General features: G+C 38.6%; 1 protein-coding gene across 1 annotated transcript; it reads left to right on the forward strand.

The window, feature by feature from the left end:
* Nucleotides 1–2,971: 2,971 nt before the first annotated feature.
* Nucleotides 2,972–21,232, forward strand: LOC139118826 (28S rRNA (cytosine-C(5))-methyltransferase-like). Its single transcript, XM_070682315.1, has 6 exons — nucleotides 2,972–3,180; nucleotides 5,383–5,680; nucleotides 8,030–8,180; nucleotides 15,464–15,611; nucleotides 15,936–16,051; nucleotides 19,088–21,232. Exons 1-6 carry the CDS (start codon nucleotides 3,091–3,093, stop codon nucleotides 19,626–19,628), a joined length of 1,344 nt encoding a protein of 447 aa, XP_070538416.1. The 5' UTR covers nucleotides 2,972–3,090; the 3' UTR covers nucleotides 19,629–21,232.
* The last annotated feature ends 1,527 nt before the right edge of the window (nucleotides 21,233–22,759 follow it).

Genomic DNA, 22,759 nt, shown 5'->3' on the forward strand with positions numbered 1-22,759 from the left:
TTTTTTAAACAAAAAATATCTGAAAAAAATACTCTCAAGTGCCACCTAATAACACAATTTTAATCTCTATTTTTCAAAGCTCCGACGGCAGGAGGGGGAAACCCCTCCTCCTGACCTCCTCCCCATTGCGGGTCGCTTATAGTGGCCCTCAGGTAAAAAAATACTACAGAGAACACTGCATGTCATCAGAGCACTGGATACAGACCTGTACATCAGCCCCTGTCACAGCAATGGAACCTCTTTCCGACACAGACCTGTACCACAGGGTTTAATCAGGGTCTGTACAGGGCCTATCGCAGCAGCAATCCATTTTACTGTATAGATATTTAACTTTCCCAATTTTTGTTTTTTTGGGGGGGTCACTCAAAATTTCTGCAGCAGAGAGGGGGTTACTCAAACACGTCATGGTTGGCAGGGGGGTACTCGAAATTTTGGAGTTTCTAAAGCAATTCCTCCGAACCTCCTCCCCCCCCCCAAGGCCGAAAATAATAACGGCTCCCTAAAGTGAGAATCTGTATTTTGACTTTCAAAGAAACAAATTAAACGTGTTCTCGAAAATATCCTTGTGTAAGTGAATCGTGGATAAAGTATACAAACGCGTCTTACTTTTACAGTTGAGTATATTTCCCCCGGAAACCAGGTGTATGCACATTTAGTATGAGCAAACTTTTAATAGCCGAACAGTAGACGAAAAGCCATATCGCCCGACTAGCACATCTCTTGGTTACAGACACGATGCTGAAGTTAGACTCGGTTTCGGATTCGGTTTCGGATTCAGTTTCGGATTCGGTTTCGGATTCGAGTGACTGAAAGAAATTTTATATTTTCAGACAGTTTAGTTATACTGTGGAATACTTTATTTTCACTTGAAATTTATTTTCATTACTTTCGCCGGACCTGTTTTTCTGCTACAATAAAATCCAATCAGACTAGACAAAGTGAAAATAAGACAGTGAAACAATGAAAATCTGTTTCAAGCTAAAATAAATTCCAGTGAAAATAAAATAATCTTCAGTACTTTCGTATGAAAAGATAAATACTTGTCATCAAGAACAAGTTTTTACTCGATTACCTACCAGCATATGTAGTATATATTTTAAAGCATAAATTGTGTGCATATGTTCACAATCAAAATAGTTAAAAAACTGAAATTACAGAAAACTTCGAAGCACTTTAATTCGAAATTGAAAGGAAGTGTCGAGCAAGGACAACATCTATACTTTAATTTGTTTATATGTCACAATGTGTGTCACATGGTATAATGCTAATATGATGTTTTACTTTGCTGTTTTGGTTGATGTTGTTCTGCATAGATTTCATTTTGAATGTACCATACCAAACCTGGACAAAACTATCAGTTAATATGTTGTATAATAAAGATTACATTGAATGCATTTCATGTATTGTGCGAAGTACTGTTAGCTTGAATAGTCTAAACTGCATAATACCCATAATTGCTCATGAGTTGTAACTTTTGACTAATTTTCCTGCAGTTTTGTTTGGTGTATTCATGGAGGTAGTAGAGAAGGAGTCACAACTGAGATAATTACGTTTATTACTATTGTTCACCATTGGTTTAATCCATTTATGTCCATTGTTTAACACCCCTTTCCCGCCATGTGCGTTGCCGACGGTACCTTCGCAACCGAACCGAGTGAAATTAACCTGGGTTTGCTAATGCGACTCAGTTTCTCCACAGTGTCATAACGCATGCGCAAAGACTGTATTTGCGCAGCTTGGGTCAAGTGCGTCATGATAGCGTAAGAAACGACACGTTCGATCCACGAAAAGTGAAGTTACAAGGAATTTAAGTTTTTCATTCTCAAAATCTGGGTAATTTTAAGGTCGTTTTTTATATACTTTACATTCGATCGCAGGAACCTTTCCATGTAAGAATGGAAGTTCTGATCACGAACTTTTCAATCATGTACTGAGTATGGTGCAGCGGACTGCAGCACTGCCGTGAGCGTGGGTTAAACTTGTAGCGTTTCCCGGGTGTTTAATGACGCGACGCCAGCGACGCCATAGGCGACGCTGCGACGCTTTGTTTCAATGCATCGTACGTGTTGTTTTTATATCGCGACCATTCATTAAAGTCATGGACGTAGCAGTTAAAAGCTATGCTTTCTTTAATATTTAACCTTATCATTAATGCCAGTACAACATGATAAAACACGGCAAGAACCAAGAACTGGATTTGGGAAAAAGTTGGCGTGTTAACAATGCTGCTCTACGATGTATGGCATTTTTTTGTAATCGCAAGCTATCATCAACTCAGTCTTCGCGCCTTTGCAGATACAAAAGCTCCCTTCCTCAATTATCTGTTCCTCGACCTCTTTAACATCGTGTACATCAAAATCAGTGGAACGACTCGAACTTCCCGACGCGACGCTTGGACACGTGACGCCATGTTTGAAGATCTGTCAACTGCCGAGGGACGGCCGAAACACCCGAACGACCCCGAACGAACTTAATCTTGTTTCCTAAATCCGAGAAAACGCGTTCGCAAGTCCCGTTGGTGCTAATGGAGTAGTTAGTAAGGCAAACAGCGGCAAAACACATGGTCCCTTTGATCTCCGCCTAGTTGTGACTCCTTCTCTACTACCTCCATGGTGTATTCATGCACTATAGTTTCTTGCTCTCCTGCCTAATTTTTTTTTGTATTTTAAACTGTATAAATTATGATTATGTGCGAAACATTTATGTCATGAAATATATAAAACATGTGCAGTAAGGTGATCTAGTTTAAATATCTCCTTGTGTATATCAGTAGTTATCATATTTTCGAAAAAATAATAACATAAGCTGGAAATATAAAACTATTCTCAGTTATTCGAATCCGAAACCGAATCCGAAACTGAATCCGAAACCGAATCCGAAACTGAGTCCAACTTCAGCATCGTGTTACAGACGATGAGGCAGAGGGCAGAGGGCGGGCTTCCCGGAAGTATGCCCTAAAAGGTTGCGCACATGCGCAAAATCAGGTAAACAGTCAAACAGTCAACAGCGTGACACTAACCCTGCAATGCTATTGAACACGTTCGCAAAGTCATTGACAGTAGAAGTCTCGCGTCTACTGTTTATGGCAAGATGTTGTACGTGGAAGCGTCTAGGATAATATCGATAGCAAGGCATAAGAAAGGCTCGGTTAAGTCGCTGGTCAATAGCAGCAAATTAAAGGTACGTACTGTTCTGCCAGTCGTTATCCGCTTATCGTGCTGCCACAGCTGGCGCCCGTGGGTTTGGTAGTCTGCTGAAGATCGATCGATTTTCTTCTCGATCTATCAATTCCGTGCTCGATCTGCCCGCCACTGCAACCTAAATTTAGGTCTCAGTGGCTGGCAGGTTGAGCATGGGATCTATAGATCGAGCAGAAAATCGATCGATCATAGCAGACTACCTACCCCCTGCTTACAGGTCTGTGTTCCCGGCGTATACGGCCTCCACACAGGCGTTTTGTTTTGTGGGTAGTTTGTAAAAGTGTAGTTTATGCTACGTTCGTTCTCTTCCGTAGCCTTATCACATAAAGCTACGGAAGAGAACGTCGAAACATAGCATAAAACTATACAAACTACCCACAAAACAGAACACAACGTCGGAACGTAGCATAAACTACACTTTTACAAACTACCTACAAAACAACGCCTGTGGGCCTCCACCACAGGCCGTATAACGCCGGGAACACACAGACCTGTACGCAGGGCTAGCAGACTACCCAACCCACTGGCGCCTGTGCTTGCTGCACCAATCATACTAGATGTGCATACACCTGGTTTCACCTTTCCCCAACACCAACAATCGCAAAGGTTTGTTGTAGGCTACGGAACTGCAGCAACTCGCACTCTTGCTTGTCTTTCACTAGCTGTGGGTCCATAGCTGTCACAGTGGTGTTTTCAGACGGGATTCCCGCCTTTTACGGGCTGGTTTTGATTTTATTGATTTTAACCCAGCCACCACAGCTATAGGAAAATGCATAGAATAGCGTCCACGTTACGCCCGACAGCACCTTTGTCGCAACTTTGTTTGGCAATAGTTCGAAAAGTTTCCATCCAAATTACAAATTGCCAACACTCATCGACAACTTGGTTATTAGGGACTCACCATGACCAGAAATCCGCTTAAAATTCACTGAAAGATCGCCTTTTTACTAGCTTTAACCGACATGACTACCCGGAGACCGCCATTTTGCTGGCGTAAAACTGTTGTTCGAGGCTCTCTACAGAAGGTCTCTACAGTGACGTAGCGGTGACCTCTCAACTTATGAACACAAACTGAGAGATTACGGCCGGCATCCGCGCCCCATCAACAGTCACAGATCCCAGAACTGAACTATTTTTTTTCCCAAGTTAAAGTTTGATTTCAGTTATGTGAGACTGGCAATGTCCATAGGACGAACGATGGTCATCGATATCACACAATGAATTTTGTATTTTTAGTCAGTATATGAGCCATTTACTCATTATGTGTATACTACACGGTATCATATATGATATACAGTAAAGCCTGTGTATAGTGGTCACCCAAGGGACCAAGGAAAAGTGACCACTATGTGGAGGTGGCCTAATTTCTATAGAGAGGGTGGGTGGTGTGCTGAGTGGTGAATTTATCAACAGATAGCAGCACAAATCATTTTGCAGCTGTAAAATCAGTTTAAATAGATCCATTTTTTGCTTTCAATTCAAAGCATTTTTGGCAGAGGTCATTTAAAGTCAGATATGCTGACCATTATTTACAGATTTTGTTCCAAATTTGAGAAATTCCATGTGACCAGTGACCACACAAAAGAGGTGGTTGTTCAAATGCCTTGGGATCACTGCAAGATGATCACTATAAAGAGGTGACCGCTCTGTAAGGCTGACCAATAAGACATTGTTTGACTGTCTATGTAATATCCTTGTCGGTGTTTTTGTACAAGTTTGTTACTAAGGTTCCCATTTTCTATCAATACAATTACATTAGGCCACTAGATGTGGTAGAGGAGTGGCCAAACCATATACCTACCAGAGTGTTCCAAACCATAGCAAAACACCTCTTGTCACCGTAATTTTTACATTGTCATTTTAATAATGCTATCTGTATTTTTTCCTTATTCTTATCATTATAAATTATTTACTTTTAACTTCAAATGATTAATAATACTACATTTAGTAAATTACTGAATTAATTCTTTTTTGTGATAGAGTACAGCGCAGCTTAGAGCTAAAGTAAATCATCAGCTTGGTTGCTTGAAGACTGAATGTCACCAAGATGGAGTAATGTGAGCATGGATATACCAGATATCAAGAGATGGCAAATGTATTTCTTCAATTAGAAATCTAGAGATTAGGATTTCACCATTAAAGTACTTCTTTAGAACCAATAGAAACCTTTCTTTATTTTCAGAATAAGAAGCAGCTCAATGCATTGGTTTGTGGAACATTGAAATATGCCTCTATCACAGCTCAAATCATCAAAGACACTAAACTCTTGCAACATGAGAAGTACCTGAAAAAGAAGCCAATTCTGGCAGAGATCCTTGTATATGAACATCTGTTTGGCAAAGGTTTGAAATGTGGCGTTAAATTGAAATCTGCTATTTACTCACATAAAAATGCTTTGCAAGCTGCTCTTTCAAGACTTAAAGTTAAGGCCAAGGTTAAAGATGCTGAAGATTTACTGCCGCAACAGGTCAAACAACAAGGTACATATATTAGAACAGATAATCCATTTTCATTATATATAACGTGATAAGTCTGAGAAAGTGTTTGCAAGGGGTTACAAAAACTCACATCATTAACAGTTTTAGTTTTAATCAGTGTGTGGATGCACAAGGGGTTTAAGATGAGTGCATATTCAAATGAATATGTTTTGTGTCAAAAATGAGAAAACAAAGTTACTCTTCTAGGTGGCCTATGTTTGAACAGTTAAAGATATAATATACTCTTTAATACATGAATGAACTGAAAAATAGTGAAAATGCATGAATTTTTAACACCTGTGAGTACTCCATGAGAAGATTTTTAGGGTTTGGTCACCCTTGTTTTTGGACAAATCTATTCATGTGTTAATAACCATAAAAAAGAATTAATTTGCATGAAATAAGAATATATAAATAGACTTTAGTTAGCCACCCCTCATTTATTCCAAGTTGTAGAAAACACTATACTGAATTCATTTTTCAAAATCTCCCCCATTTATAGTCATTGTGCAACTGACTTGGATTGATACACAATCATGACTTCTTTTAGCTTGACTGAAAAAGTCAATGGTGCTGTACATAAGCTTTGTATCTGAGAGAGAACACCAAAATGTGTTTGTAAATCGCTTCAAGTTCAAAACTGCTGATCATTAAACATTGAATATTTTAGCTCAAAAGATGAACATGGGGAATTGTTCAAATAAAGTTGATATAATGATTCGTAAATAAATGTTGACTTTTATTACCATTATATAATTATTTTATAAGCAACTTGACCACTTGGCCCAGACAATAGACACTGACTGACTGGCAGCCTTCTCCACTGCCCTAAGCTTGCAGTTATTTTGAATACTTTTAGCCAATAGAGGAAGCTGTCAATATGATTGTACTTTTGTAACATATCCGGCCATAAATCACACTAAAATGTTTGGAAAAAAGCGAGAATGATCAAATGTAAGAATAATGTAGTAAATAATTTAAATAATATTATTTAAGCTAAAATCTTAAATAATAAATAAACAAAATAATTAAAGTGGCACTCACACTTGGTAACATTTTTAAAGCATATTTTTTTAATGCCAACAGTCGATATTTGACGAGGCGACTGCGCGCGGATCGCGAGATATCGATAAAAACATGTCTTCAAAAATTTTAAAAAGTTTGAATTCCGGTGGCCCACCTAAATTCAGCTTCCAAACATCGAACATTTGGCACTTGGGCCATTGTCAACTAAGCTATGGAGTACGAGTCTACCCGTTGACGCTGCTGTACGCCACAGTACCACTGGCGTCGGTGATCGGTCATGGCCTGTGGGAGAAAGCTGAGTCTTACTGACTAGGCGTATAAACGAAAAACAATTTTTGCTGATTCCACCAGAATTGGCAAAGGTGAATAGCACAGTTACGTGCCGTTGATACATAGCTGGCGCCGCGTGATATGCATAGACGCATGCCACGCGCGCATACCACGCGCGCGGCGTACTGTGTGGCAGACGACAAAATGTAGTCATCGGAGGCGGCTAATATTTGACATGTAAAAACTGATGTTTATGTGGTACTGGTTAAAAATATAATACAACCGATTTAGAATAATGAAAACGACAAAAACTAAGGAGAAGTTTTTAAAAACTTACCCGAGGTAAAGGCATAATGCTGTATATAAAGTCTTTGCAGTGGGAAGTAAATTAATTGCGTCGTTCGAACTTATTGTAGACTCCCTAGAATATCGTCAATCAGCACAACAACAAACCTTCGGGGGATTTCGAGTCAAAATTAGAACAATCGTAAAACTTCGGGATGTGAAAAATACGCTCGGAAAATGACATGTTTTTATCGATATCTCGCGATCCGCGCGCAGTCGCCAAGTCAAATATCGACTGTTGGCATTAAAAAAATGTGTTTTAAAAATGTTACAAAGTGGGAGTGCCTCTTTAAAATAACAAAATAATACATTCATTAAATAAATTATCATTAAGAGAATCTTATGATGATATATGGGAAGAAAAATGTGTGAAAAAGCTGATATGATAGAATATAAGATAATTGAAATACTTATATGGCATGGACAATAATCTAAAATGTAATCATGAACAAATTAGTAATTTAAAATGAATAATAAAGAACAAAAATGCAGTATTACTAAAATAATTGTATTTTAGTTGTGATCTCACACCACACATTAAAGATTTGTCGATGATTTGTGTAGTCTTTAACAATCTCTTCCACACTGTCATCCAATGGTAGAATTCTGTCATCCAATGGTAGAATTCTAGACTTTCAGACTAAATTCTATCTCCTAACAACTCTTAATTAACTCAGGAATTGACCATGATTTTGTTTTCAACACTTTCAGTTCTATTACCCAGATATGTCAGAGTAAACTTACTGAAGAGTAGTGTTGATGATGTCATTCAACAATTCAAGGCACAAGGTTTCACTCTAACATTGTCTAGAGAAGAAGCTGATGAAAAAGTGAAAAGATTGAGTAACAGTAAGATGATAAGGTATGCTACTTTTCTATTTGTTTTATCATGAATCATTCAAATGAAATGTTTCCTCACAAGGAGAGATAAACTGCAAATGTTGGTTAGAAGCAATTCCTTTCCTAACTTCTCACTATATCAGAAATGATAATAATGAACCGCTTCCGCTTGTTTTTAGTGAAATATTTATAACCAAAAATCGCTCAGAATGGCACACATGAATATTATATATGATAGCCCAAAATGGGACTGTGTACCAGAGGGTAGGTGACCATTTGCCCAACATAAGGAGGGCAAATGGTCTCCTGCCTTGAGGGTACATAGTCCCTTGTTTGGTCTATAGTAAACAATGGGCCGGGTTCAAGGCTGTGAGTGGGACGGTCTCGGGACGAGGCCACCTAATAATTAATCACAATTGGCTTCGACCTCAGAGCGTTCTTATGTGGATAGCCTTCGTCCACAAAGCTATTGTTCCCGCCAATGAATAGCAACAATGTCAGACAAAGCACAAAGTTTTTAGTCCCCACGGACACTGTCCGGGGGGACTTATAGTAGGGAGGCCAACTGAAATTTTGAAATGCTCAATCTGCATTTTAATTAATGTAGTTTTTTAGATTTCAATGAGAGAAGCTAAACATTTTTTTAATTTTCGAAATGGGATGAACGGTTACAATTTTACAGCTTTTTAAAACATTTACTTTTACTCTTTCTGTAGAAAGACAATACATATAATAACAATGGGAACAATGGGACAAAAATGAAGGAGTTTTAGCTGAAATTTACAGTAAATTTGCTGTAACTTTGTTAATAAAACATCTTTTTGTACCAAATTTGGCATGGAGATAGATTTCAATGGCACACACAAATGTATCCTAAAATCACGCGATAAGGATGGTGGCCATATTGGATTTATCCATGGCAACGGATGACCGACACTTAACGATAAATGACAAAATGAAAATATTAAGCTCAAATGGCATAAGTGATATATCAAATTGAAGGTCTTTTTGAGCTGATGACACTTTTGAATAGCTCTACTGCATTAAAACTACCTACAAAAAGTATTTTATCCAAATAAAGGCTTCTTCAATTTTATCAGTTTCTGAACAATTTGAAACTTAGAATTTAATTTAAGGATTATTGGTTAAAACTATGTTCTAAATTATTGATCATCTTTAAAATTCAGGAGTAAATTGAATGAGAAGTCGATGTTTGGAGGTGCTAAAAATTGCACACTTGTCATGGTAAAGTTATCAGCAACTAAGATGGTCTCATCATACCACCTGTCAGACATGCAAATTTCCTTTGTTACAAACATTTAAAAAAATCAATACCCTTTCTTTTGCCAACACAGATGCAACTTATTCCCTTAGTTTCCTTGAAAATATTGTGTATGGCTGTCAAAAATCTATGTCGACAAAATCACAAAATTACTATCTCCTCTGCGCAAAAGGGATTGATCTTCTCATTATTCACCGTGAGAAATTAGAGAATTATGATTATCAAAACTATGGTCCCAGAATTTTGATATATGGACCGAGCTGTTCTGTGTACAGAAGAAATTTGCTCCAGTTCAATGAGTGATCTCCGTGTTTACGGATCATGGAGAATTGTGGGTAGCCTCACTTACTGTGAAGCGTGGTTAATATCTCCGTCAATAAATACGTGAGCTGTTCAAAATTTCTCATTTTTCTAGCAAAAATTCAAAAGAAATAATGATAAACTGCGTACTAGAGGACGTTTCACTGAGAGTTGGTCGGGTTAGGTCTCAGAAAAATTGCTCTCAATTTTTTGTCTCGGATTTGGTCATATACACTGCCCTATGTTGGTGAAGAACCTTATATCGCGAGAAAGAGCGAGATCTGGGCTTTCAAATGAGTATTCGATGTAAGGGATGTTTTGATTGGCTCACCTTCAAACATGCGTTTCAAAATCGGCGATGTAAATATTAGGTGCTGCCATGTTTCAGATCGCCGTTCCCGGTACCGTTTCTAGCTCAATTTTGCAGTTTATTCAAAAAGTAAGTAGTTCATATAAAGAAATAAAAAACATATGAGAGAATAGCTGCATTTTTAATTTTTAGCCTCGTGTATTTTTTTCCACAATTTTCTTTCCCGTTATCGATGTTTTTCAATTTTGAACATGACTAAGTCACTGGTGATTGAGTGTCAATTCAGCACGTCCTGGGCGACCTGCTGGCCTCCCTACTTATAGGTTTGGTCATGTCCGTGCGTCTGTGCGTGCGTGCGTCCGTGTGTCAGTGCGTCCGTGTGTCCGTCCGTTCACGCAGATATCTCAGAGATGCCTGGAGCGATTTCATTCAAACTTGGTACAAGAATTACTTCATATGTCATACAGATGCACGTCGATTTGTTTTGTGATACGATCCAATATGGCTGCCAGGCGGCCATTTTATTACGATTTTTTCATGTACAGAGCCATTACTCAGGCATGTTTCAACCGACTTTATTCAAAATTGGTACAAGGACATTGACCAATGACATAGATATGCATATTGATTTGTTTTGTGATACAATCCAATATGGCTGCCGTACGGCCATTTTGTTTCGATTTTTTTCATGTACACAGCCATAACTCAGGCATATCTCAACCGATTTGATTCAAACTTGGTACAAGGACATTGACCTATGTCATAGATATGCACTTTAACTTGTTTTGTGATATGATCCAATATGGCTGCCAGGCGGCCATTTTGTTATGATTTTTCATGTACAGAACCATAATTCAGGCATATCTCAACCGATTTTATTCAAACTTGGTACAAGGACATTGACCTACGTCATACATATGCACTTCAATTTGTTTTGTGATATGATCCAATATGGCTGCCAGGCGGCTATTTTATTACGATTTTTTCATGTACAGAGCCATTACTCAGGCATGTTTCAACCGATTTTATTCAAAGTTGGTACAAGGACATTGACCAATGACATAGATTTGCACTGTAATTTGTTTTGTGATACAATTTATATGGCTGCTGTGCGGCCATTTGTTATGATTTTTTTCTTCTACAAAGCCATAACTCAGGCATATCTCAACCGATTTGATTCAAAGTTGGTACAAGGACATTGACCAATGTCATAGCTATGCACGTCAATTTTTTTGTGATACGATCCAATATGGCTGCCGTGCGGCCATTTTATTACGATTTTTTCATGTACCAGAGCCATAACTCAGGCATATCTCAACCGATTTTATTCAAACTTGATACAAGGACATTGACCTACGTCATACATATGCACATTGATTTGTTTTGTGATATGATCCAATATGGCTGCTGTTTGGCCATTTTATTACGTTTTTTCATGTCAAGAACCATAACTCAGACATCTATCAAGCGAATTTATTCAAAGTTGGTACAAGGAGATTGACCAATGTCATACATATGCACTGTAATTTGTTTTGTGATACAATTTATATGGCTGCTGTGCGGCCATTTTGTTACAATTTTTTCATGTACAGAGCCATAACTCAGGCATATCTCAACCGATTTGATTCAAAGTTGGTACAAGGACATTGACCTATGTCATACATATGCACATTGATTTGTTTTGTGATACGATCCAATATGGCCGCCATGTGGCCATTTTATTACGACTTTTTCATGTCCTGAACTACAACTCAGACATGTATCAAGCGATTTTATTCAAAAGTATTTTTTTCACAGAGCTAATGAAGAGGACTATCCTCTCTGAGGACCTGTAATCAAAGTACCCATTAACAAGTGGGGACTGTGTCATCAACGATGACTTGTTGTGGATGGTGTGAGGCAGCAGGCCTAACGGAGGATAGGGTACTACACAAGGCATCCCATTAACAGATATTCTAAAATGCCTAAACAATCAAGACATCATCTGACTTAACCTGCCTATTGGCGAACACGTACTGCTCCGCTGGGCATGGAACAACTTAGCAAAACAACGGGCGCCTCAAGACCAACCTCGACACAGGACAGAAACATCAGGGGTGACTACAAAGTCCCATGCCAAAGATGCAGAGCTGAACAAACTCCTTGAAGCTTTTAGCAACGACGCGCTAAAAGACATTGTATTGGACCAGCGCACCATGTCCCAGAATCCAGCAAAGGATGAATGTGAACCATTACTAATTACGGACTATATAACCACAAAGACTGCTTCACTGGACTCTACCAACGAGATGGAGCTAGCAGCTGAAGGGGACATGAAGCTAATTATTTGGACCACCAAGCGTAGACAGAAACCTGACCAAGTTTCCCTTCCTCAGTGGATATCAGCCAACGCCTGAATCTTAAAGACACTTATTAACTGGGGCCTGTCCATAAAGGACACGTTAGCATACCTTGATCACACAATTAATAGTGGAGATTGTGTACAATCTTTTACGACTTCATCAGTTTTATCGTATGATCACTAGTATCGCAAGAAACAGGCGACGGACTGGGGTTCCATGGACCTCCATTTATCACTGTATCACCTTGATAAACTACAAACTATTCACCAGGCAAACGGAAATACTCCCAAGAAAAACACTACAAAGGACAGCTTTGTCACGTGAGAAACCCAAATCTGCTTTGATTTCCAAAAGCCAGCCAGCTGCAACCACACTTCCTGCGGTTTCGCACAAGTCTGCATAGAGGACGGCTGCTGCCAAGACCACCCACAACACCGCCACAATTCACTACTCAGCCAAGAACGGGGTGGTTAAGCCTAGCATAAAATAGCCAGCCCTCTGACTGATTGCCTGGAAAAATTGGAAAACAAACTCAAATACGACACGGATTGCGACTACATATTAAAAGGCATAAAATACGGTTTCGACATCATTGACCCTTGCACCCCTTTTCAAAAAGTGGAACAAACGAAATATGTATCATGCACCGATCCAGCTTACTGCGAGGCAGTCGAACAACAAATGTTGCACAAAATATCAGCAGGAAATTACAAGATCAGGAACAGTAAACCGCACATATTTAGCAGCCCCGGTGCTATACCCAAGAAACAATCAAACAAGGTTAGACTCATTCACGATTGCAGTCAACCCGCTGGCAAAAGCGTGAACTCATATGATTCTACAAACTTGTTCAAATATGAAACTATCGATCACGCTGTTGCTACGTACAAGCTGGGATCGTACCTTGCCAAAGTCGTCCTGAAATCTGCTTATCGCTCTGTACCCATAAGCATTGACTCACAGCATGCTACGGGCCTACGTTACGTATGTTACGCAGCATAAAACTTGGACCTACATGGTCAACACACGCCTTCCATTCTGTGCAGTAAAAAGCCCGGAAATTTTCACTCGCATCATGCGAAGTATTACCAGAATGATGCGCAGAAAAGGGTATGATGTTGTAATCGTGTATCTCGACGATTGTCTAATTGTTGCAGACTCTAAATTAGCATGCGAACAAGCCTTTAAGGCTTTGCTACAACTACTTCAGCAACTTGGCTTTTCCATAAACTGGGAGAAGATGGTAGAGCCTACGCAATGCTTAACATTCCTAGGGATCGAGATAAATGCGCACACATGGACTTTGTCCCTATATGGTATTAAGCTACAAGAACTAAGCGACCTCCTGGAATATTGGCTTCCAAAGCGGCAAGCGACAAAACGTGAGCTTCAGCAATTACTCTGCAAACTCAACTGGGCGGCAAGAATTATTTGCGGTAGGCGCACTTTTTTGCGACGACTCATTGATGTGACAAACTCGGTCTCATGATAGTCTCATCACATACGCCTTAACAGGCAAGTGAGAGCGGACATCAGCTGGTGGGCGAATCTCAGCAAAACTTTTAATGTACGGCATTCTTCATAGAGGAAATACCGTTGCCCCAGCAGATTTTCACCATCTACGGATGCTCAGGAACGGGAGTGGGCATTTACACGAACGACTGGTTCTACTCGTGATGGTCAGCGGACCATCCAACTACTGCAGATGCGCATATCAACCTCAAAGAACTTTACACTGTCCTGCTTGCGTGAAGGCAGTGACATCATTTCTTGGACAAACACCACATAGTGGTATACACAGACAATACCACCACCATGTATATTATAAACTCTGGCACATCACGTAGTGCAACAGCCAAGGAGTGGCTTCGCGAACTCTTCTGGCTGTCAGCAATCTCCAACTTTCAGATTACCACCAGATACGTCAGAACTAATGATAACGACGCAGACTTCTTATCACACCTGCACAATTTTTTTTTTTCTTTCTTTTCTACTCTGTCGTCTTTAGAATCTGTATCTTAATACGCCTAGAGTGGCAGAAATCGGCTCATGGCCAGTCAACATTGGAATAAAGTTGTTTGGTCTATAAAGTTTTTATTATGTACCTCTGTTACATAGTTTTCACATCAAATATTTCGGTTTGCATATAAATGACAATCATATGCTTTATTTCTATGTTAGATGATAATTTGTTGAAAACATAGAATGAGGTTCATCATCAAATGGCACATTAACATATTTAAATCACTCGTATGCCTTCAAGTGGTGCGATGTCATCAACAACTTATCATCGAATCCTATGGGGCATGCTCTGTTCGATATAAGAGGCATGCTAGAACAGTGTATCTCTTCCCTCTGTGGATCACAACCATTGAGTATGTATCTCTCACTGGCACGTCACGACCATTGAATAAGCAGTCTGACTCAGTCTCCAAATGTCTGCACAACAACAAATTTTTCTTGTCAAACTTCCAACCTATACACTACAAACTGAAATACAAGTACCTCAAAAAGCTAATATAAATTGTCTGATGATCATGTGACTGCATAAAGCTCAAGTAAGGACATCCTGACAACTTGATGTGTTTTTATCTCCTGTTTGCTTAGACTGAAAGATTCAGTCATGTGCGGGCACTCCAGCGCATTGCGACCTACGACCCTTTACCAATAAAAAGGGTCGTAGGTCGCAGTGCACCGGAGCACCTGCATGCGACTGAATCTTTCAGTCTACCGTGTGCTATACATGAAAATTTTATTCAAACTTGCTACAAGGACAATGTGCCATGAGGTTTATTACAATTTTTTTTACGTCAAGAGCCATTACGTAGACAATGTATATGCTGATCCACTGTAAAATTAATAACACATAATGGAAAGACTACGTAACATAATACGAGCACAACATCACATAATGTAAACACACCACCTGAGACAGATACATGTACAGCATTCCATCAAGGCCCCTCTGTCATGTTGACCATGGTTCCACACTCTTTGTCTCTTGTTTTTCATTGATAAGTGTCTTTGTTTAGCTTTCTCAACTGACTGTTGCCATTTTGAATATCTTTCAGTGACCTAGCTGTCAGTCTCATTGAATCCCTGAAACCAAAGCAGTTTATGGTAGATATACATCTATTTGATGTGTTAATATTTCCACCAAAAACTGACCTTCATGATCATGTACTGTACAGCAATGGACACATCATTTTACAAGACAAGGTATGTGGTAAAAATGAAGATAGCTTGCAAAACCCTCTGTATGATACTCATGTGTGTTGGTGTTAGTGACAGTGATATTTTAAAACCCACACAGTGCAAAAGATATCATGGATCTTGATGCTAATCTATGCTAACTACTCTATTTTTATAAGGTTCAGCATTTACATTGAGCACATTTCCTTCAAAGACGTGTAAACCATACATGAAGGTAAAGATGGTTCATCATCTGGTAAAGTCCATTATATTTTAACATTTGATTTGATTGCTATATGTCACAGTAGGGATTTCATCTCATGATAATGTTTGTCTTGCGTTAATCTGTAGGCTAGCTGTATACCTGCCCATGTTTTATCTCCAACACCAGGCAGTCATGTGATTGATGCATGTGCTGCACCTGGCAACAAGACAAGTCATCTTTCAAGTCTAATGAATAATACCGGGTAAATATTTCTTATCAAATAGTCTTTTAAAAATACAGGCTTGTGAAATGTGCAAACCAATGTGGGGTTCTGTACATTCCATATAACTTTTCTGCTGTCATACTTGTAACTACATTAATTCAATCCTACCAGGTTGATACCTCTTTACAACTACAATTGAAGTATGCACCAGTGTTTTCTCTGCATATTCACTGAAGGAGGCAATTTCTGCCCCATTCATCAAAATTAGGGGACAAACTTGACATTTGAGGGGGCAGTATTTTTTAACACTTACTAATGACATTAAACAACATATCCTATCAAAACATGAACATAAAATGGCACTAGTATCTATGGAGACTGACGCACAACTACATGTATGTCCTGTACTGTTTTTTCTTTTCAATGCGTACACTCCACGCTATGCACGTTACCAAAATTGAATGACAGGCGATATTTTGTCTTTTCCGGGGGAATATTCTGAATAGAAATAACAGCAAATTTACAGGTCACTGCACTGTGCGCTTGGGTCACCATCATACCGACGTATTTGCATGCTGTGTTTTGTGCATGATTTTCGCACAGTCAGTAACTTTTAAAGGGCAGAAAATGCCTCGAAATGCGCAATTTGCGCAATCGCGCAATAGAGAGAAAACCCTGATGCACACAAATAAGTTTTTGTCAATTATATCAATTCTAATCGAATGGTAGCAGAGTGTGCATGGTTTGTGAAAGTACCCATGATGCAATACGATTCATGTACATGGAGATTGAATTGCGCTTAATATTGCCACTGCACTTATGCATCCCATGCGAACCCAAAGCAATCCAATCAGTGAGCGCAGATGAATTCATAGTCAGTCATGCAATTGTGATACTTGGAAAAATTTATAAGTGGAAAATTTGCCTTGTGCATGCGTTTATGTATTTATCACTGGCTAGGGACATGTACAACGATTGTTTTGTGCCACATTGGTTGCAATACATGTAAAAGCGAACTAGCGCACATGATTTCTGATACATGATTGCAAAGACAGAAACACATTGCAGTGAACTGCAAGTTGCAGTGAATTAAGGCCCCTTCAAATCCTGCAAAGCTGTTGCTGCTGGCTGTGAAAGTATAACTCGTCACAATTTATAACAAGCAGTTGCGAAGTTCTGAAAATATTTCAGTATCCTATAAGCAGCAGAACATATCTAACAGCCTATAAGGTAGCATTTGTAGGTATGTGACTGGCCAACATCAGTCTGCAACCTTATAGTAGGGTGGCCAAAGTTAAGCTAAAATGTTGCGACATTATACGCAACTCACGCACACTGAAAGTGAAATTGATTTTCGTGAAATTTTAAACGCCATTTTTTCTGAAAATAAGTAGCTCAGTTACTGAAAAAATGGATATTTCCAATTAAAATCGATGTATGAGGCAGGTTTCATTAAAAACTGAAGAAAAAAAGATAGAAAAACAGTGTTTTTCCTCTCCAAAAATGCCACTTTGTAATGACCGGCCACAGCGCTCGAGCGGTCGCAGCTCATGGCACGCACTTCTGAATCCAGTCAATACCTATTTCGCAACGGAACTGCTTTCGGACCCTGTGCACGCTGTCATAGAACTGTGAAACTTGGCCAGGAAGTGGCAGACCATCCCATTTACATGTAGTGGTGAGTTTTTGTTATATTCTGGGAATTTTAGCCAGCAAAACGAGGTAAAGTGAGTACGGTAAATTCGGTGTAGATTTTCCCATTTAGATACATATTTTTGCCATAAAACTTGTAGCATGCTCTTTTAAACATCATTCCAACATTTCTGTGAAATATGACGAAAATCTGTCCACGAGCACAAGTACGAATCATAAAAACAAAATCGTGTTCATTCATAGACCTCAGTACAGTGTGACTCAAGATGGCGGCGGAAGGCAGTCACACTGACACACCATTGACAGCCTGCCTGAGGCTGAAGTTAGGGACAGCTATTTCTTACAATTTCATGGCTGAAAATGAACTGCATTAAAAGACAATTGGCAGTTTAAATTGATTTGTTAGAATTGAGTGTTATTAAATAACATTGTGACAAAATTTCATTGTATTGTGAGCTCTAGTTTTTAAGTTATGTGAATTCAAAATTCATAAAAACATAAAAATCCATCCATTTTTCGATGGTACGGTGCCGCCGCCATTTTGACTAAGTCAGACAAAATATTTTCAATTTTCAACACTCACAGTTTCAAAATCCAAGACTGTGCATCAGTCAAATCTTGATTTTTCCGTAATATTGGGTAAATCTGTGCACAAGACACATAGTTTAATGATTCCATGTGAAGTAAATAAAAAACTATGGGTTGCCAAACTTGAAGGAATCGGCATTCATTGAAATAATTTTAAAATTTGCCGAAAATTGTCCGCGAAAAAATGGCATTTTTATTGCTTTAAAAATTCATAACTTTTGATTGGATACAGCTATTTGCATAATTTTTTTTTAATTTTACTTCTTTTACCCCATTCTTGCTAAAAATCCATTTAAACTGTGTGTATAAACAAGAGAAAAAAATGGCTTGGCCACCCTACTTATAGGTACACTTGGAAACAAAAAGCCTTATGTTAAACATTTGGCAACACACACCTACGTACCTACCTATTCTAATCTGCCTAGTCCGTATAGTTCATGGGCCATGCAAAAATTCTATTTGCTCTGGTCTAATAGAATATTGATTTAAATTTTGTGCAATTAAGAAATTTTACATGTCTTTTGGACTATTGCATGAAAGTAATTGCGAACAGGGATAAAAAACATGCATATGCATAACGTCTCAGTATTGAGCTTGTTGCTACTTTGGACCAGCCGTGGTTATACTTGTAATGGTGCCCTCTGTGTGAAATGGTGTTCTGCATGTGTATGAATTGTGTTGCATCATGGGATAAACCACATACTGTGTGTTGTCACAGCTACTTGTGGTTAGTACTTCCGTTCTTTTTTGTTGTATCATAGGTTTCAAATTTGTCACAAAACAAACGTCACTTCATGGAACACAGTGTCATTGATGCTATTTTATCTCTTGCAGGAAAATATTTGCCTTTGATTTAGACTCTAAAAGACTTGGTACAATGAGAAACTTAATGGGAAAAGCTGGTGTGGTCAACTCCCAACTCTACAATGAAGATTTTCTAAGGATTAACCCTGAGAATTCTTGTTACCAAAAAGTTGAATTTATCCTTGTTGATCCAAGCTGTTCAGGATCTGGCATTGTCAGCCGGAATAATCACTTCACTGAAGACACAGAATCAGATAATGGATATTCAAAGAAACGGCTTCAATCATTGATGAATTTCCAACTGAAAATATTGAATCATGCATTGACATTCCCTAGGGTTAAAAGAGTAGTGTACTCAACATGTTCATATAATGTAGAGGAAAATGAGACAGTTGTCCAAAAGGCATTGCATTCTAATAAGAAATTTGTTTTAAGGAAGGCATTGTCAACTTGGGATCACAGAGGGATCAATGAATCAAATGTTGGTCAGTTCTGTATTAGGGCATCACCAAAAGATGACAAAACAAATGGATTTTTTGTGGCGTTGCTTGAAAGAAAGGAAACTGAATGAAAATCATTGTAAATAATGTATTTGACAGTTTTGTAAAGTCCAAAACTCATTCTCCATATCAGTACCAAGGATGCAAAGCAATATATATATATACAATTTGATGGGTGGGTTATCCAAAACAAACCCTAACATGTTCAAAAGTGAGTGTAGCTATCTGGCTATTGTGCAAATGACCAGTGGTCTTGGCAAATCAACACTTGTATGTCTCTAAATGTAATATGAATCATACCGGTAATTGTAATAAAATAAACTACAAATAGAGAAAATCATAAATATAACAATGTGCAACTGTAAATTACTAAATAACAAACCCATCTATGACTGGAGTTTTGGCTGATTAAAAACATCTTCTTACACATGAGCTATCATTGTCGTACCAATGTTTGTTTGTGGTCACAATGTCAATAACTGCTGATAAGATTTGATTCAAATCTAATGCACAGATTGTGTTTTGCATAGTTTATGCTTATTTGCGTGACAAATGGTTTTCGAAAAAGGGATACAAATCTAGAGCAGTTGCACAAAAATTGATTAGACTACATAACATGTAGCTGCAAATTTTGATCACACTTGGATGTATATTTTCCGCCTTTGTCGTTCCTTTCTCTCTGCGAACAGTGATCCGATTATTGTCATTCTAACAACAGTTGCAACATATATGGCAATATATACAGAGAGAGAGAGAGAGAGACCGTTTGTCTAATTGTTGGTGATACTAATTAGAATTCAGACTAAAAGTTATTTGTTATTGATACAATTGCACTGTACGCATAGGCTGTCTTGGCAAGCTGAATACTTGGATAATTCAACATGCTGTAGGGAGTAGAACAAGAACGCAGTTGTGTAAACTGAACAAAAATATTGTAAAAATACAAAGTTAATACAACCTACTGCCCTGCTACTGGCTACTGGCAGTGTCACTGTCACTGCATACCCGCAGTGACAGTGACAGCTCTGATGTCTGATATCATGGGACACTCAATTTACCGTGAAACAGACATGTAATTGTACGCAAGATCAGGCCAGAGAGCAACACATCGAAGACTAGGAGACTTAACAATTGAATTCTGGCATATGAGAATAATCAAATATTAGAGGAAAAAATGGGTCATCATGCTTAATTTTATACAAATCTACGATGAGAAGTCACAGTTTTTCTCAAATCACTTAAAAACCAATATATAAAACCATCCATTTGAAGTTCACGCAGTCTCGCTCCAGAGTCTATGATGCAGTGAATGAAATTTTCACATCTTATCGTACAATAACACAAAAGTAAGCCTTTGAACGGTAAAGACTCTAATTTAAATGAAAAAAATGTGTGACTATATGGAATCATTTACTTTTTTACCAAATTTGCCCTTATTACACCAACAATTTCTGAGATTAAAACATTTATTTCATGGGATATTTAAACCTTCCAGTATTGTCAATTTTATTAGACATTTATAAGTAGAATTTAAGTTGTATATGTCTTGTACTTTTGTACGGTAAGTCACTGTGCTCAGTTATTCACAATTTGGCAAAGTGTAGCCAGGAATTCACAATTTGCATACTCTCTCATTTCACTGAAAATCTGAATAAAAGTATATGATTATCGGTCACATGGCAACTCTTATAGTCTTTTCTTCCTGTAAATTGAGTTCGCTGAGGGCATGATGGACAATCAATTGAATTCTAATGATTAGGTGCAAGAACCTGGCATACATTGAAGGGTTCCCTTTGTGCTGTTGCATAGCACTACTATTGACCACTTTTCAGGAAAGAGATGTATAAAACTTATCTAGATAAATAAACACAAAGGGCTGGATTATGTAAATTTGTAATAAGGAAGAAATACCTAAATACACTCTCTTTACATATGTGCATATATCGTACTATATCATGTATATAGTTGAAAGTATCCTTCAGGTAGCATTATGGTGTTGTGGCCAGAGAATTCCACTAGGCTAAGCGAGCATGTCCTTGATCGAACACTTTTACCGTAGCTCACTTTGCTTCTTACCCAGGAGCGGTTGATACCCCAAGCCTGTAAATTGGCTATTTGACCCCTTCATGACCTTATATCCTGGCATTTTTGGTGATATGAGGGAATTCCAAATACAATATTTTCCTCTGAAAAAATGCACAATTTCCCTTGAGAGTGAGGCACGGTGGAAATGTGATGGAACGTTACAGAACTTTTTAGGGATGGACCATTAGACCTTGGGAGGGGGGTGGTCACAATGAAATTGTGAAAAAAATTTTTTTACTATTGTAAATTTCTAAATTTTTTTTTCCAATTGAGATTAGCTGTGCAATTTTTTTTTTCAGAGTAAATTTTCAGATTTATAATTTTTTTTAATTCGTCGCTGTCTGAAGATAAAGAGGGCAAAGATGTGGTGCGAAGCACCACAAGCGGCCGCGCAAGTGGTTGGAGCTTTTGAAAAATAGAGATTAAAATGGAGTTATTTGGTGGCACTTGGGGAGTATTTTTGCAGGGGGAGGTCAGGAGGGGGTGTCCCTCCTCCTGCCATTGGAGCTTTTGAAAAAAAGATTAAAATGGTGTTATTTGGTGGCACTTGGAGAGTATATTTGGGAGTGGAGGTCAGGAGGGGGGGTGTTGGAGCTTTTGAAAAATAGAGATTAAAATGGTGTTATTTGGTTGCACTTGGGGAGTATTTTTGCGGGGGGAGGTCAGGAGGGGGGTGTCCCCCTCCTGCTGTTGGAGCTTTTGAAAAATAGAGATTAAAATGGTGTTATTTGGTGGCACTTGGGGAGTATTTTTGCAGGGGGAGGTCAGGAGGGGGTGTCCCTCCTCCTGCCATTGGAGCTTTTGAAAAAAAGATTAAAATGGTGTTATTTGGTGGCACTTGGGGAGTATATTTGGGAGTGGAGGTCAGGAGGGGGGTGTCCCCCCTCCTGCTGTTGGAGCTTTTGAAAAATAGAGATTAAAATGGTGTTATTTGGTGGCACTTGGGGAGCATTTTTTTCAGATTACACATTTTCCTCTGAAACATGGTCTTCTTGCTCCTCAGTAGCTTCCTATAGTTTTGAAAATTGACTATTTTGGTTTCCTGGCTTCCCTTTCTACTGCGTGGTGAAATGCCTACATTCACCCCACCAAACATCATGCATATCTCATGATTTAC

This window comes from Ptychodera flava, chromosome 19 (assembly GCF_041260155.1).
Source record: "Ptychodera flava strain L36383 chromosome 19, AS_Pfla_20210202, whole genome shotgun sequence".
NCBI classification, from domain to species: Eukaryota; Metazoa; Hemichordata; class Enteropneusta; family Ptychoderidae; genus Ptychodera; species Ptychodera flava.

What these genes read in the sequence shown, in the direction of transcription:
- LOC139118826 (XM_070682315.1), top strand. Translation starts at nt 3,091, where the DNA reads ATGTTGTACGTGGAAGCGTCTAGGATAATATCGATAGCAAGGCATAAG. An exon ending in ACATCATTTTACAAGACAAG is followed by an intron (nt 15,612 to 15,935) that starts GTATGTGGTAAA and finishes GTTAATCTGTAG; the next exon opens with GCTAGCTGTATACCTGCCCA. An exon ending in AGTCTAATGAATAATACCGG is followed by an intron (nt 16,052 to 19,087) that starts GTAAATATTTCT and finishes TATCTCTTGCAG; the next exon opens with GAAAATATTTGCCTTTGATT.